This window comes from Phocoena phocoena, chromosome 18 (genome assembly GCF_963924675.1).
Source record: "Phocoena phocoena chromosome 18, mPhoPho1.1, whole genome shotgun sequence".
NCBI classification, from domain to species: Eukaryota; Metazoa; Chordata; class Mammalia; order Artiodactyla; family Phocoenidae; genus Phocoena; species Phocoena phocoena.
Window position 1 is genome coordinate 22,203,627 of NC_089236.1, and position 14,213 is coordinate 22,217,839.

Here is a 14,213-nt window from a genome sequence, read left to right on the forward strand (position 1 = left end):
TCTTGATCTTTTGTTAGCACTTTTATGAATTCATCAGTTTTCCATTAGAGTTCTGAAAACGCTTATTCATTCAGTTCAGCGGTGCAGTCAGTTACCAGAAACCTGTACTTGTCAGAGTCGTTTCCATGAATTCCTTGAAGATGAAACCCTTTTATAGGAACATATTTCAAAAAGCATCAGAGTACACCCAGAACTGTCTGTAAATGACAAAAGACTTAAAAATGACTACGGTTAAAGATTTGATGAAAGTTCATAATAATGCAATTGACAAGGAAATTTAGTTATTTCTGAGATATACATTTTAAAGTAATAACTAGAATTATGACTTATAACATTATACCAGAACATATAAGATTTTTAGGAATTTCATGTAATGTCTGAAACATTTATGTTAACATATTTCCATACAAATAACCCAAAGAAAGTTTAGTATTTTGTTTTAATTTTTTGCATTTTATTTATTTTTTTATACAGCAGGTTCTTATTAGTCATCCATTTTGTACACATCATTGTATACATGTCAATCCCAATCACCCAGTTTATCACACCACCATCCCCACCCCCGCCTGTGGCTTTCCCCCATTGGTGTCCATACGTTTGTTCTCCACATCTGTGTCTCAACTTCTGCCCTGCAAACCGGTACATCTGTACCATTTTTCTAGTTTCCACATACATGCTTAATATACGATATTTGTTCTTCTCTTTCTGACTGATTTCACTCTGTAGGATAGTCTCTAGATCCATCCACGTCTCAACAAATGACACAACTTCTTTCCTTTTTATGGCTGAGTAATATTCCATTGTATATATGTACCACATCTTCTTTATCCATTCGCCTCTCGATGGACATTTAGGTTGCTTCCATGACGTGGCTATTGTTAATAGTGCTGCAATGAACATTGGGGTGCATGTGTCTTTTTGAATTATGGTTTTCTCTGGGTATATGCCCAGTAGTGGGATTGCTGGGTCATATGGTAATTCTATTTTTAGTTTTTTAAGGAACCTCCATACTGTTCTCCATAGTGGCTGTATCAATTTACACTCCCACCAACAGTGCAAGAGGGTTCCCTTTTCTCCACACCCTCTCCAGCATTTGTTGTTTGTAGATTTTCTGATGATGCCCATTCTAACTGGTGTGAGGTGGTACCTCACTGTAGTTTTGATTTGCATTTCTCTAATAATTAGTGATGTTGAGCAGCTTTTCACGTGCTTCTTGGCCATCTGTATGTCTCCTTTGGAGAAATGTCTATTTAGGTCTTCTGCCCATTTTTGGATTGGTTGTTTGTTTCTTTAATATTGAGCTGCATGAGCTGTTTATATATTTTGGAGATTAATCCTTTGTCCGTTAATTCATTTGCAAATATTTTCCCCCATTCTGAGGGTTGTCTTTTGGTCTTGCTTATGGTTTCCTTTGCTGTGCAAAAGCTTTGAAGTTTCATTAGGTCCCATTTGTTTATTTTTGTTTTCATTTCCATTACTCTAGGAGGTGGGTCAAAAAAGAGCTTGCTGTGATTTATATCAAAGAGTATTCTTCCTATGTTTTCCTCTAAGAGTTTTATAGTGTCCGGTCTTACATTTAGGTCTCTAATCCATTTTGGGTTTATTTTTGTGTATGATGTTAGGGAGTGTTCTAATTTCATTCTTTTACATGTAGCTGTCCAGTTTTCCCAGCACTACTTATTGAAGAAACTGTCTTTTCTCCATTGTATATCCTTGCCTCCTTTGGCATAGATTAATTGACCATAGGTGCATGGGTTTATCTCTGGGCTTTCTATCTTTTTCCATTGATCTATGTGTCTGTTTCTGTGCCAGTACCATATTGTCTTGATTACTGTAGCTTTGTATAATAGTCTGAAGTCAGAGAGTCTGATTCCTCCAGCTCCATGTTTTTCCCTCAAGACTGCTTTGGCTATTCGGGGTCTTTTGTGTCTCCATACAAATTTTAAGATTTTTTGTTCTAGTTCTGTAAAAAATGCCAATGGTGATTTGATAGGGATTGCATTGAATCTGTAGATTTCTTTGGGTAGTATAGTCATTTTCACAATGTTGATTCTTCCTATCCAAGAATATGGTATATCTCTCCATCTGTTGGTATCATCTTTAATTTCTTTCGTCAGTGTCTTATAGTTTTCTGCATACAGGTCTTTTGTCTCCCTAGGTAGGTTTATTCCTAGGTATTTTATTCTTTTTGCTGCCGTAGTAAATGGGAGTGTTTCCTTAATTTCTCTTTCAGATTTTTCATCATTAGTGTATAGGAATGCCAGAGATTTCTGTGCATTAATTTTGTATCCTGAAACCTAACTAAATTCATTGATTAGCTCTAGTAGTTTTCTGGTGGCATTTTAAGGGTTCTCTATGTATAGTATCATGTCATCTGCAAACAGTGACAGCTTTACTTCTTCTTTTCCAATTTGTATTCCTTTATTTCTTTTTCTTCTCTGATTGCCGTGGCTAGGACTTCCAAAACTATGTTGAATAATAGTGGTGAGAGTGGACATCCTTGTCTTGTTCCTGATCTTAGAGGAAATGCTTTCAGTTTTTCACCATTGAGAATGATGTTTGTTGTGGGTTTGTCATATATGGCCTTTATTATGTTGAGGGAGGTTCCCTCTATGCCCACTTTCTGGAGAGTATTTATCATAAATGGATGTTGAATTTTGTCAGAAGCTTTTTCTGCATCTATTGAGGTGATCATATGGTTTTTCTTCTTCAATTTGTTAATATGGTGTATCAGATTGATTGATTTGCATATATTGAAGAATCCTTGCATCCCTGGGATAAATCCCCTTTGATGATGGTGTATGATCCTTTTAATGTGTTGTTGGATTCTGTTTGCTAGTATTTTGTTGAGGATTTTTACATCTATATTCATCAGTGATATTGGTCTGTAATTTTCTTTTTTTGGAGTATCTTTGTCTGGTTTTGGTATCAGGGTGATGGTGGCCTAATAGAGTGAGTTTGGGAGTGTTCCTTCCTCTGCAAGTTTCTGGAAGAGTTTGAGAAGCATGGGTGTTAGCTCTTCTCTAAATGTTTGATAGAATTCACCTGTGAAGCCATCTGGTCCTGGACTTTTGTTTGTTGGAAGATTTTTTATCACAGTTTCAATTTCATTACTTGTGATTGGTCTGTTCATATTTTCTCTTTCTTCCTGGTTCAGTCTTGGAAGGTTATACCTTTCTAAGAATTTATCCATTTCTTCCAGGTTTTCCATTTTATTGGCGTAGAGTTGCTTGTAGTAGTCTCTTAGGATGCTTTGTATTTCTGCAGTGTCTGTTGTAACTTCTGCTTTTTCATTTCTAATTTTATTGATTTGAGTCCTCTCCCTCTTTTTCTTGATGAGTCTGGCTAATGGTTTATCAATTTTGCTTATCTTCTCAAAGAACCAGCTTTTAGTTTTATTGATCTTTGCTATTGTTTTCTTTGTTTCTATTTCATTTATTTCTGCTCTGATCTTTATGATTTCTTTCCTTCTGCTAACTTTGGGTTTTGTTTGTTCTTCTTTCTCTAGTTCCTTTAGCTGTAAGGTTAGATTGTTTATTTGAGATTTTTCTTGTTTCTTGAGGTAGGCTTGTATAGCTATAAACTTCCTTCTTAGAACTGCTTTTGCTGCCTCCTATAGGTTTTGGATCATCGTGTTTTCATTGTCATTTGTCTCTAGGTATTTTTTGATTTCCTCTCTGATTTCTTCAGTGATCTCTTGGTTATTTAGTAACATATTGTTTAGCCTCCATGTGTTTTTGTTTTTTACGTTTTCTTCACTGTAATTCATTTCTAATCTCATAGCGTTGTGGTCAGAAAAGATAGTTGATATGATTTCAGTTTTCTTAAAATTACTGAGGCTTGATTTGTGACCCAAGATGTGATCTATCCTGGAGAATGTTCTGTGTGCACTTGAGAAGAAAGTGTAATCTGCTGTTTTTGGATGGAATGTCCTGTAAATATCAATTAAATCTATCTGGTCTATTGTGTCATTTAAAGCTTCTGTTTCCTTATTTATTTTCATTTTGGATGATCTGTCCATTGGTGTAAGTGAGGTGTTAAAGTCCCCCACTATTATTGTGTTACTATCGATTTTCTCTTTTATAGCTGTTAGCAGTTGCCTTATGTATTGAGGTGCTCCTATGTTGGGTGCATATATATTTATAATTGTTATATCTTCTTCTTGGATTGATCCATTGATCATTATGTAGTGTCCTTCCTTGTCTCTTGTAACATTCTTTATTTTAAAGTCTATTTTATCTGATATGAGTATTGCTACTTCAGCTTTCTTTTGATTTCCATTTGCATGGAATATCTTTTTCCATCCCCTCACTTTCAGTCTGTATGTGTCCCTAGGTCTGAAGTGGGTCTCTTGTAGACAGCATATATGTGGGTCTTGTTTTTGTAGCCATTCAGCAAGCCTGTTTCTTTTAGTTAGAGCGTTTAATCCATTCACATTTAAGGTAATTATCAATATGTATGTACCTATGACCATTTTCTTAATTGTTTTGGGTTTGTTTTTGTAGGTCCTTTCCTTCTCTTGTGTTTCCCACTTAGAGAAGTTCCTTTAGCATTTGTTGTAGAGCTGGTTTGGTGGTGCTGAATTCTCTTAGCTTTTGCTTGTCTGTAAAGCTTTTGATTTCTGTGTCGAATCTGAATGAGATCCTTCTCGGGTAGAGTAATCTTGGTTGCAGGTTCTTCCCTTTCATCACTTTAAGTATATCATGTCACTCCCTTCTGGCTTGTAGAGTTTCTGCTGAGAAATCAGCTATTAACCTTATGGGAGTTCCCTTGTATATTGTTGTTTTTCCCTTGCTGCTTTCAATAATGTTTCTTTGTCTTTAATATTTGGCAATTCGATTACTATGTGTCTCGGCATGTTTCTCCTTGGGTTTATCCTGTATGGGACTCGCTGCACTTCCTGGACTTGGGTGGCTATTTCCTTTCCCAGGTTTGGGAAGTTTTCGACTCTAATCTCTTCAGATATTTTCTCTGGTCCTTTCTCTCTCTCTTCTCCTTCTGAGACCCCTATAATGCGAATGTTGTTTCGTTTAATGTTGTCCCAGTGGTCTCTTAGGCTGTCTTCATTTCTTTTCATTCTTTTTTCTTTATTCTGTTCCACAGCAGTGAATTCCACCATTCTGTCTTCCAGGTCACTTATCCGATATTCTGCCTCAGTTATTCTGCTATTGATTCCTTCTAGTGTAGTTTTCATTTCAGTTATTGCATTGTTAATCTCTGTTTGTTCTTTAATACTTCTAGGTCTTTGTTAAACATTTCTTGCATCTTCTCGATCTTTGCCTCCATTCTTTTTTGGAGGTCCTGGATCATCTTCACTATCATTATTCTGAATTCTTTTTCTGGAAGGTTGCCTATCTCCACTTCATTTAGTTGTTTTCCTGGAGTTTTATCTTGTCCTTCATCTGGTCCATAGCCCTCTGCCTTTTCATCTTGTCTATCTTTCTGTGAATGTGGTTTTTGGTCCACAGGCTGCAGGATTGTAGTTCTTCTTGCTTCTGCTGTCTGCCCTCTCCATTCTCTCTCTTTTACTTTAAAAAATTGTACATACCTAAAGATAGAGTGAATAGAAAAAAATATATTAGCAGTTTCCTTTTTTCCAGTCTCCCAGTCTGTTTCCGAGGCAGCCACTTTTAATTTTTTTGCTTTCTCATATTTACCCACAGATGTCCATGTCATATTGATATAGTTATTCTTGCTTTTTCGATTGTAGATATTTTATAATCAAGCCGTGGTAGATAAGGATTTAGCATTTATCTATTTATTTATTTTGTGATACACGGGCCTCTCACTGTTGTGGCCTCTCCCGTTGCGGAGCACAGGCTCCGGACGCGCAGGCTCAGCGGCCATGGCTCACGGGCCCAGCCGCTCCGCGGCATGTGGGATCTTCCCGGACCAGGGCACGAACCCATGTCCCCTGCATCGGCAGGCGGACTCTCAACCACTGCACCACCAGGGAAGCCCAGGATTTAGCATTTTTAAACCATTCTTACCACAGTTTTTTTCTTCCCTCCACACATTTCTTCTTCCCACCAGCTTCCCAATAAAGTTAATTGAACTTTTTAAAGTTAAATAAGTAAAAAGTGTTAACAAATATAGTCATGTAAATGTTATTTATGAGCGTAACTTTTTCTTTCCTTCTTTTTTTGTTTTCTGTAAAACTGTCTTTGAACTTATCTAGTTGCTCCATTAGCTCTGTCCCATACCTGGCTGTACCACCCCCCGCCCCTGCAAATGCTCAAATGTATTAGATCCTGTCTCTGTTTATCCCCACCAAAGTGCTGCCTCCCAAGGGCTCCCACTTCCCACATGGTTACATACCTGTTGCTGCTAAGGCTTGCTTATTAGCACCTGTCATCCCCAGATTTCCTTCCCCCATCATCCTGTTAATTCCCTTCCTTCTCTCCAGCATTTGAGTCCTTGGTTCATGTTTCGCTTCTTCTTTTTTTTTTTTTTTTTTCTTTTGGAATATACAATATTTCTTATATTTTTTTAATTTTATTTTATTGTGGTAAGAAGACTTAACCTGAGACCCACCCTCTAAAAGTTTAACAAGTACCGACACAGTATTGCTGACTTCAGGTTCAAGGTTGTACAGACGATCTCTAGAACTTATTCATCTTGCTGTAAACCCTTTTTCTTGATTTGCTCCTCCATACTGGTGTCTGAAATGTCTGAAAATGTTCTTATTCTACATTTACATGTAAATGATTTGGCCAAGTGAGAAACCTTTCTCTCCTAGAATTTTGTAGACTTTTTCTCCATTGTTTCCTGGCAGCCAGCAGACTCTGATACTAGTACCTGTGTTTGTACCTTGTTTTTTCCTGCTTGGATGCTCTTAGGATCTTCTCTGTCCTGAGTGATCTTTAGTCTTGTGATGATGTGCTTTGGGGTAGGGCTCTCTTCACTGATTGTGGTAGCCGTCTGGTCATCTGATTTAATCTGGAAACTTGTGCCCTTCCGTTCTGGAAAAATTCTTAAATTATTTCTTTGATAATTTTCTTCCCTCTGTTCTCTATTTTTGGAGTTCATGCTATTTTGATGTTGGACCTCCTAGATTGATCCTTTTAAGTCTCTTGTATCTCACAATTCCATCTCTTTTCTGCTCTACTTTTGGGAAGGTTTTCTGAACTTTATCTTCCACCTTTTCTTTGGAAATCAAGGAAATTTAAAATATGGTTGAGTTTTTCTGTTTGGATTTCTTTGGCATTCTTTCTTGTTCCAACAGTGTGTGGGACCCAAACACTAAAACATTATTTGTTGCTTATCTGCAACTCAGCTTTAACTGGGAGTCCTGAAGTTTCATTTGCTAACCCTGGTAACCCTCATCCCAGCGCCTAGTAAGAGTAAACCAGGAAAGGGGGTCTCTAGGCAACAGTGATTTGGTCAGGCTCACAGTGATGTGCTTTAGCCTCTTCCCTGGCAGTCACTTTAGATTTGCAAGGAGTTTGGACAGAGGGAGAAACAGGTTATCCTATTTGAGTGGTGGATCCCCAACTGTACCTGTATTGGCCAAGACAGATCAAGTCTGGAAGAAAAGCAGATGTTACTGAACCAGCATTACATGCTACCAACATGCAGAAGTGATTGAATTGGAGTCCAGGTAAGAAGGCTCTTAGGCAAAACAGAACAGAATAGAACAACAAAATCAACCTCAAAGAACCACCCTGATCTCAAATGTCCAGGCTTTTTCCTGTACTCCGGATTCCTCAGCAGAGTGAGACCTCCTGATCTCTGCCCAGTGCCTGAAGGTGACCAGTATTATCCATGCCTTTAGGGGTCTCTCCTAGAGGCATGGGAGTATTTATCCTGTCCTATCAGCTGGTCTTGGTTAAGCTCAGGGCACTAGAGTCACAGATGTTCTGTTTTGGAAATGGAAGAAACTTTTGTAATGGCTAGAAAGTAATTTTAGCTATTTGGGCCTCAGACGTTTCTGACCCATGGGTTTTCCTCTATAGACATTTCCTCCAATTTCTTTGCCTTCTTTTTGAAATTACGTCTTTTCAGTTTTCATATAAAAACCCATCTTAAAGGAATCTAGCCCATTTATGTGAAAGATAGGAAGAGAAATAGATTTCTAATCATATTTTTGCTTGTATATCTTTTAGCGCAGCAAATTCTCCAGAAATAGATTACAAACATTCAAGGATATATGTAAAAGGATGTCCCCTGCAAGTGTATCTAAAATAGCAAAGTATTGATGATGACCATAACGTCCTGCTGTAGAGGTACGGTGTAAACAGACTGTGGCTCAGATATTGGCTTCGATAGCTTAATACTTGGATGGTCAGCTGAAATGAATGAAACGAAAACATAACCAACTTGTATCTTTGTTTTTAAGAATCTGGAGCACAGGAAAAAGCCTGGACATTTGAGATTGGGGTGGTTCTTTGCTATTGATTTTATTTTTCTATTCTGTTCTGTTTTGCCTAAGAGCCTTTTTACCTGGATTCCAGTTCAATCACTTCTGCATATTGGTAGCATGTATGCTAATTCAACAACATGTGCTTTTCTTCCAATAAATAAAATCCAGTTAATTTAGTAATCTTCTTAAACTTCAGTGGGAATTTAAAATTCATTTCTTTATATGACCTTAGAGTTTTGTTTTTGAAAGCTCCTGATTGCAGCTTAAGCGATGCTTTAATTTTTCCTGTGCAGTTGGCATTCCGTTTAAACATATAAATGACTTAATCACATAGACAGTTTTAGTGATCACTGTAACTTTCAAAATATAGAAACTACCGTGTAGTAAGTAATAGTTGTGCCTAGCATTCGTAGACATGGAGACCACGTGTCTGCTTCCCAAATTATGATTTTTGAGGTTCCATTTACTCTGTTTCCTTTTACTAAAATGGGTGCCTTTCCAAAATTTGTATCATGAGATAATATATATTTAACTTTTGTAAATTATAAATATGCCAACACATATTTGAATATCACTTGTTATTCAAAAGCAAAGCCTTAAAATTTAGAGAGTAAAAAAAGGATGATACTGCCTTGTTTTTTTAACCCAACAGAGAATTGCCCTTTCATCAGCTACCACATTCACCAGATTTGGTTGCTATTGACTTCAGACAATTTCTAAAGCCAAATGCACTCTGCCAACATTGGGTCACCTTCAAAGAATGTCTAAGAGGCTCCACTGGCAACTAAAATTTCCTAAATTAAACGATGCTGCTTGGGGGGGAATGCTTGGTTGAAAGAAAAGACTCCGTGTGTGTGTGTTTGTATATGTGTGTAAATCGAATATGTACATATACGTGTTCTATGGTCAGATTTTATGTTGGAATTATTTGTGATGATACAACTTGTTTATGGATTAGTCTTTAGTATTTGTAGTTTTTTTGTTTTCTGTTTTTAATAGGATTATACCATTAGAGGGCAGTATTGTAGAGGTTTAAATGTACCTTCTTAAATGTATTGAATTGCAAAGTGTTTATAACCTGTAATAATCAAGTGAATTTAAGGCCTTAGACTTATAGTATATTAAACTGCAACCTCAACTGATACATCCTTGCAGATATTTTAAATTAATAGAAGAAATTATGTAACGGGTTAAGCTATTTTACACCCAGATCTCTTAATTTTAGTTTAGAGAAGGGAATTATTTGGTCAGTGTGGCCATCAGGGGGACATATATACCTACAGTATTTCAGTTCCTCTGATGTAAGAAGGCTCAAAGGATTGAGGCTTATAGGAATTGCACTTAACATCCAAAAACTTGCCTTATGGACTTAGTGAAAATAGATCCATGTGAGTAGGATTCAACCTGTGGATTGATTTTTTGTTTTTTTCCTAGCTATAAATGGAAGAAGGAGGTGCAATTTTAAGGTTTATGGCTCTAGGGACATTTTGAGATCTACCTGATTACATTTGGTGGTTTCCTTTTGGCCTCAATTTGTATATGCCTAGCAAAGAATATGTACTGTTTTTTGTTTCTACACGTAATTGATAAATTCATGGAAAGGTAGAGTCTCTCAAAAAGGAAATGTGATTTTTTTTCCCTCTAAAATTCACTGGCTAAGGAAAAAAAAGTATTATTACAGTATGGTGTTATCCTTATAAATAAAACTGCCTATAAAATCCTCCAGTTACTGCCGCCTGTAAGAACGAGATAATTGAAATCGAGACACTCGGGCTCCTGCAAGTCTTTAGTGGTGGGACTGGGCATGCTCAGTAGCTCAGACGGGTCTGGTTGCAAATAAGCAGCTTTCGCCGTTCGGCAGCCACGGGAACAGGCAGCTCCAGAGACGGGGTCTGGCTCCCTTAAACGTAAGCACGTGCGGATTCCCAGTCGTATTTTTCGGAGCCCCTCGGCGTTTTCTGCCGGAGCACTGCTCCATCTTTCCTTGATCACGTAGGCTTTGGCGGCCCGCACCCAGGCCCCTCAGACTGCGGCCTGGGCCAGCCCACCCGAAGAGCGGATCGCCGGGCTGGGGGCGGGGTGGGGGTGGTGAGGAAGGCGGGGAAGAGAGGAGGAGGGCGGGGAAGGGAGAAGGGGGCGGTTCCAGCGGCGTGCTGGCCAATTGGCGCGGCTCTTCCCTGCATATATTTTGCACGGAGACTGGGAGTCCTAGTCTAGAGCCTGGTGGAGCCCGGCTGCCGACGTGGGAGCCTTCTCCGCACGGTAGTGGGATCTACATCTTCCCGGAATCGCCAAGCCCCAGAAGCTGGGTTTCTTTCAGTTAGGGCTGCTGTTTTCTATTTCTTCCAGAGCTACATAAAGCTAGAAGATTTTTATCTAGCTCAAACAAGGCTGCTCGTATTCCCTCTTTTTTTTTTTTTTTTCTGCGAGGGTGTTTTTGGCTGCAATTGCATGAAATCCCAATGGTGTAGACCAGTGGCGATGGATCTAGGAGTTTACCAACTGAGACATTTTTCAATTTCTTTCTTGTCATCCTTGCTCGGGACTGAAAACGCCTCTGTGAGACTTGACAATAGGTAAATGTCGGCCGGGATAGTTTTTTAAAATTTACTCGTGAGATACTTGTAATAATGCAGGTGAAAGATAGCCTGGCGAATTCCTTTGTCCATTGCTGAGAGGCTACGGTGACATGGATGTTGCTTTTTGAAATGTTCAGAATAGCCTTCCTTTTGCAGGTCTGGCCAGAGAACAGGCTTTTACCACATTATGTAATTTAGCCTTTGTGGCTCACTAAAATTGGGAAATGTCTGGATATTCATTAGTAAAAGAGTGGCTGGTGTGTTCTGGAGGGTGATATATTACATAGCATTAAAGAATATTGAAAAAATGATGCTAGTAACATCACGGAATTGGGAAATCCTTTTTGTCTTGGATGTTTAAGATAGATTCCATTGATCGATTTTTTTTTTTTTTTCCTTTTCAGCTCTTCTGGTGCAAGTGTGGTAGCTATTGACAACAAAATCGAGCAAGCTATGGTAGGTACTGAATAAAAATCGTTTGTACTAAATGTGGGCACAGTACAAAAAGCGAGGTGTCTTGGGATGGAACAAGCGCATCCATAGTTAAACTGATGATTGCTCTCCAGACATTTAGAAATGCCGGCACTGCCTCCATTCTGCTAGCATGAAGCCACATACCACAGCTGCTAAGGAGAGAGAAAGGGGCCCTGAGGGTATTCGATGTTCTTTCCAGGACCGATTTCACACAGCCGTCGGGATTTTGGCGGAGGTCCCCCTTTTTGCTGGGGAATTGCTAGGAAAGCGCTGGCCCGGCGTGTCCTCAGGTCGTGGGCTCATCTCTAGTGATGTGGCTTTACTAGGAATCCTAAGGTTTACCGGGGAGCCGGGAGGGGGGAGGGCCACAGAAGTGGGGATCTCCGGAAGGGGCCTCCTACACCGGGTCCAAACGGATCCCCAGTGATGGAGGCTACTGCACAATGAAAGAGAACCGGAGAAAAGTTTCGCCTTCTCAGCCTGCGCCTGGTTTTCTCCTATTTTTTATTTCCGCCTTGGCCGTTCTTTGTTATTGGAGCAGCGCCTGTGGCTCTTCTCACGGGATTCTCTGCCCACTGTTGCTAGGCAAACTCCGAACCTTTAATTCGGAGCTATAAATAACTCGAGCGCCCATTGGCTGCAACGGCTGCCCAGGTTTCTGTGATGTCAGCTTAATCACGAAAGAGGGGGGGATGGGGGGAGGGAGGAAAATGCGGCAACACGCTCTGTAGGAACTGGCTGCAGCCGGTGCTGAGGGAGGCGGTCTGGCGGGCGGAGGGAGGGACTTGGGGGCGGGGACGCGGCTACCGTTGCTCCGGGGCTGGACATCCCTGGGCCGGGCTTTTGCACGGAGCCCCAAAGCCCCAGTGCATTTTGCCATCTCGAATAGGAAACTTGAGCGTAGGCATTCCTGGCCAATGGCTGCAAGGAAGGCAAAGGCTTTAAAAAGGCTTGATGACTTAGACGTTAAAGTGAAGTATTGTACAGTTGTGGTTGTATTCCGTAGATTTTCCCCTAGGGCCTGTTAAATGAGCTCTAAAGGCTGGATATGTAAATGGTTAGGGAGAGCCCCGCAAAATGATGCTTTAGAAATTCAGAGTCCGGGGAACAGTAAAGAGAAAGTTAAACCTTTTTTTCCCTCCTCTCTCTCTCCCTTTCAGGATCTGGTGAAAAGCCATTTGATGTATGCGGTTAGAGAGGAAGTGGAGGTCCTCAAAGAGCAAATCAAAGAACTAATAGAGAAAAATTCCCAGCTGGAGCAGGAGAACAATCTGCTGAAGACACTGGCCAGTCCCGAGCAGCTTGCCCAGTTCCAGGCTCAGCTGCAGACTGGCTCCCCCGCTGCCAACACACAGCCACAGGGGACCACACAGCCCCCAGCCCAGGCGGCGTCCCAGGGCTCAGGACCAACTGCGTAGCCTCCTGTGCCGCCGCGGAACTGGCTGCTGCTGTCTGAACTGAACCGACCGGAGAAGATGGACTGGGGGGCGTCCGCGTCCACCGTCACCCATTTCATTGCTCGCTGCAAAAGAGACGTGAGACTGACATATGCCATTATCTCTTTTTTCCAGTGTTAAACACTCATATGCTTTCGGCTTGAAGAAATTTCTTAAGTTGGGTGAATTAAAGGTTAATGAGAGAATTAGCATGGATATACTGGGACCTCACGCAGCTTGGCAGATCCGTGAGAAATGGTTTCATTCACGCTGAGGAGCTGTGTGCCTTTCCATCCCTCCCCTGCTCCCCACCCCCACTTACAAGAGTTCTTCCTGCTTGCACGTGGTGTACTCCATGGGGTTCCGAAGCAGTGCAGCACCACTGGACTTTCCTCTCTCTCCTCTCCACCCCCCCAGGAACTGGAAGGGGAGGTGAGAGTCAAGAGTGAAGCTTAGTCTCACCTCAGATGAGGAGAAACATAGTTCATTGTACAAATGACGACTGTCACCAACATTCATCAAAACCAATAGTACTGTGCCTCTTTCCAAAACAGCGGATGACACAAAACTATTAGCGTGACTGAACGGTGACAGGTAGCTGGGATCTAGGCTATCTTACCCTGAAGGTTGTTTTGCTTATTGTATATTTGTGTATGTAGTGTAACTTTTGTACAATAGAGGACTGTACTATTTAGGTTGTACAGATTGCAATTTAGATGTCTCATTGGCTGTCTGAAGAGGTGTGGGTTGTCTTTTATATAGAGATCTACGTAAAAAATAATACATGAAGAAAAACACACCTACCTAAAGAGATTTTAAGAATTTGGCACAGTTGGTCACTTTGTGTAATCTGAAATCTTCTAGCTGCTGAATATCTTGAAGTCAGCCCCGGTTCACCGAAGTCTTTCGATTGAGCCGGTTGAATACTTGGAAATATGATCAGTTCTAGCTAATGAAATGGATTTCCCAGTAGGGGTTTCTGCATATTACCTGTATAGTAGTTACCTGCATATGTTTCTGTGCATGTTCTCTACACAGTTGTAAGGTGTCACTGTATTTAACTGTTGCACTTGTCAACTTTCAATAAAGCATATAAAATGTTGATAAACCAGTGTTTCCATGTTATAGTGTTAACGTAAACGCAGTCATTTCCACAACTATTTCCAGATAAAGTTAAAACAATTCGACTAGTAAAATCCTGGAGGGGGATGGAGGGGTTGGGCAAAGTAGTGGTGCTAGTGGTTTGACTGGAGGAGTAAAACGAATCAGACGTTGCGTTCTGTCAGGCAGTAAGGGAAGAGACGTAACGAAAGAGGCAAGAGCTTAGCTCTTCAGACTAGTTGTGTGACCCAGTCAAATGGC

General features: G+C 40.4%; 1 protein-coding gene across 2 annotated transcripts in view; it reads left to right on the top strand.

The window, feature by feature from the left end:
- Window positions 1–14,005, top strand: part of TSC22D1 (TSC22 domain family member 1) — a 136,017-nt gene extending 122,012 nt beyond the window's left edge. The window contains exons 1-3 of one of the 2 annotated variants that reach the window (XM_065896084.1): window positions 10,583–10,938; window positions 11,346–11,397; window positions 12,576–14,005. In XM_065896084.1, coding sequence (XP_065752156.1) covers window positions 10,814–10,938; window positions 11,346–11,397; window positions 12,576–12,833 — 435 coding nt within the window. In that variant the 5' untranslated portion in view covers window positions 10,583–10,813 and the 3' untranslated portion in view covers window positions 12,834–14,005. Of the gene's footprint in view, window positions 1–10,582; window positions 10,939–11,345; window positions 11,398–12,575 lie in introns of those variants that run through there. The other variant, XM_065896082.1, reaches the window with a different exon arrangement.
- The last annotated feature ends 208 nt before the right edge of the window (window positions 14,006–14,213 follow it).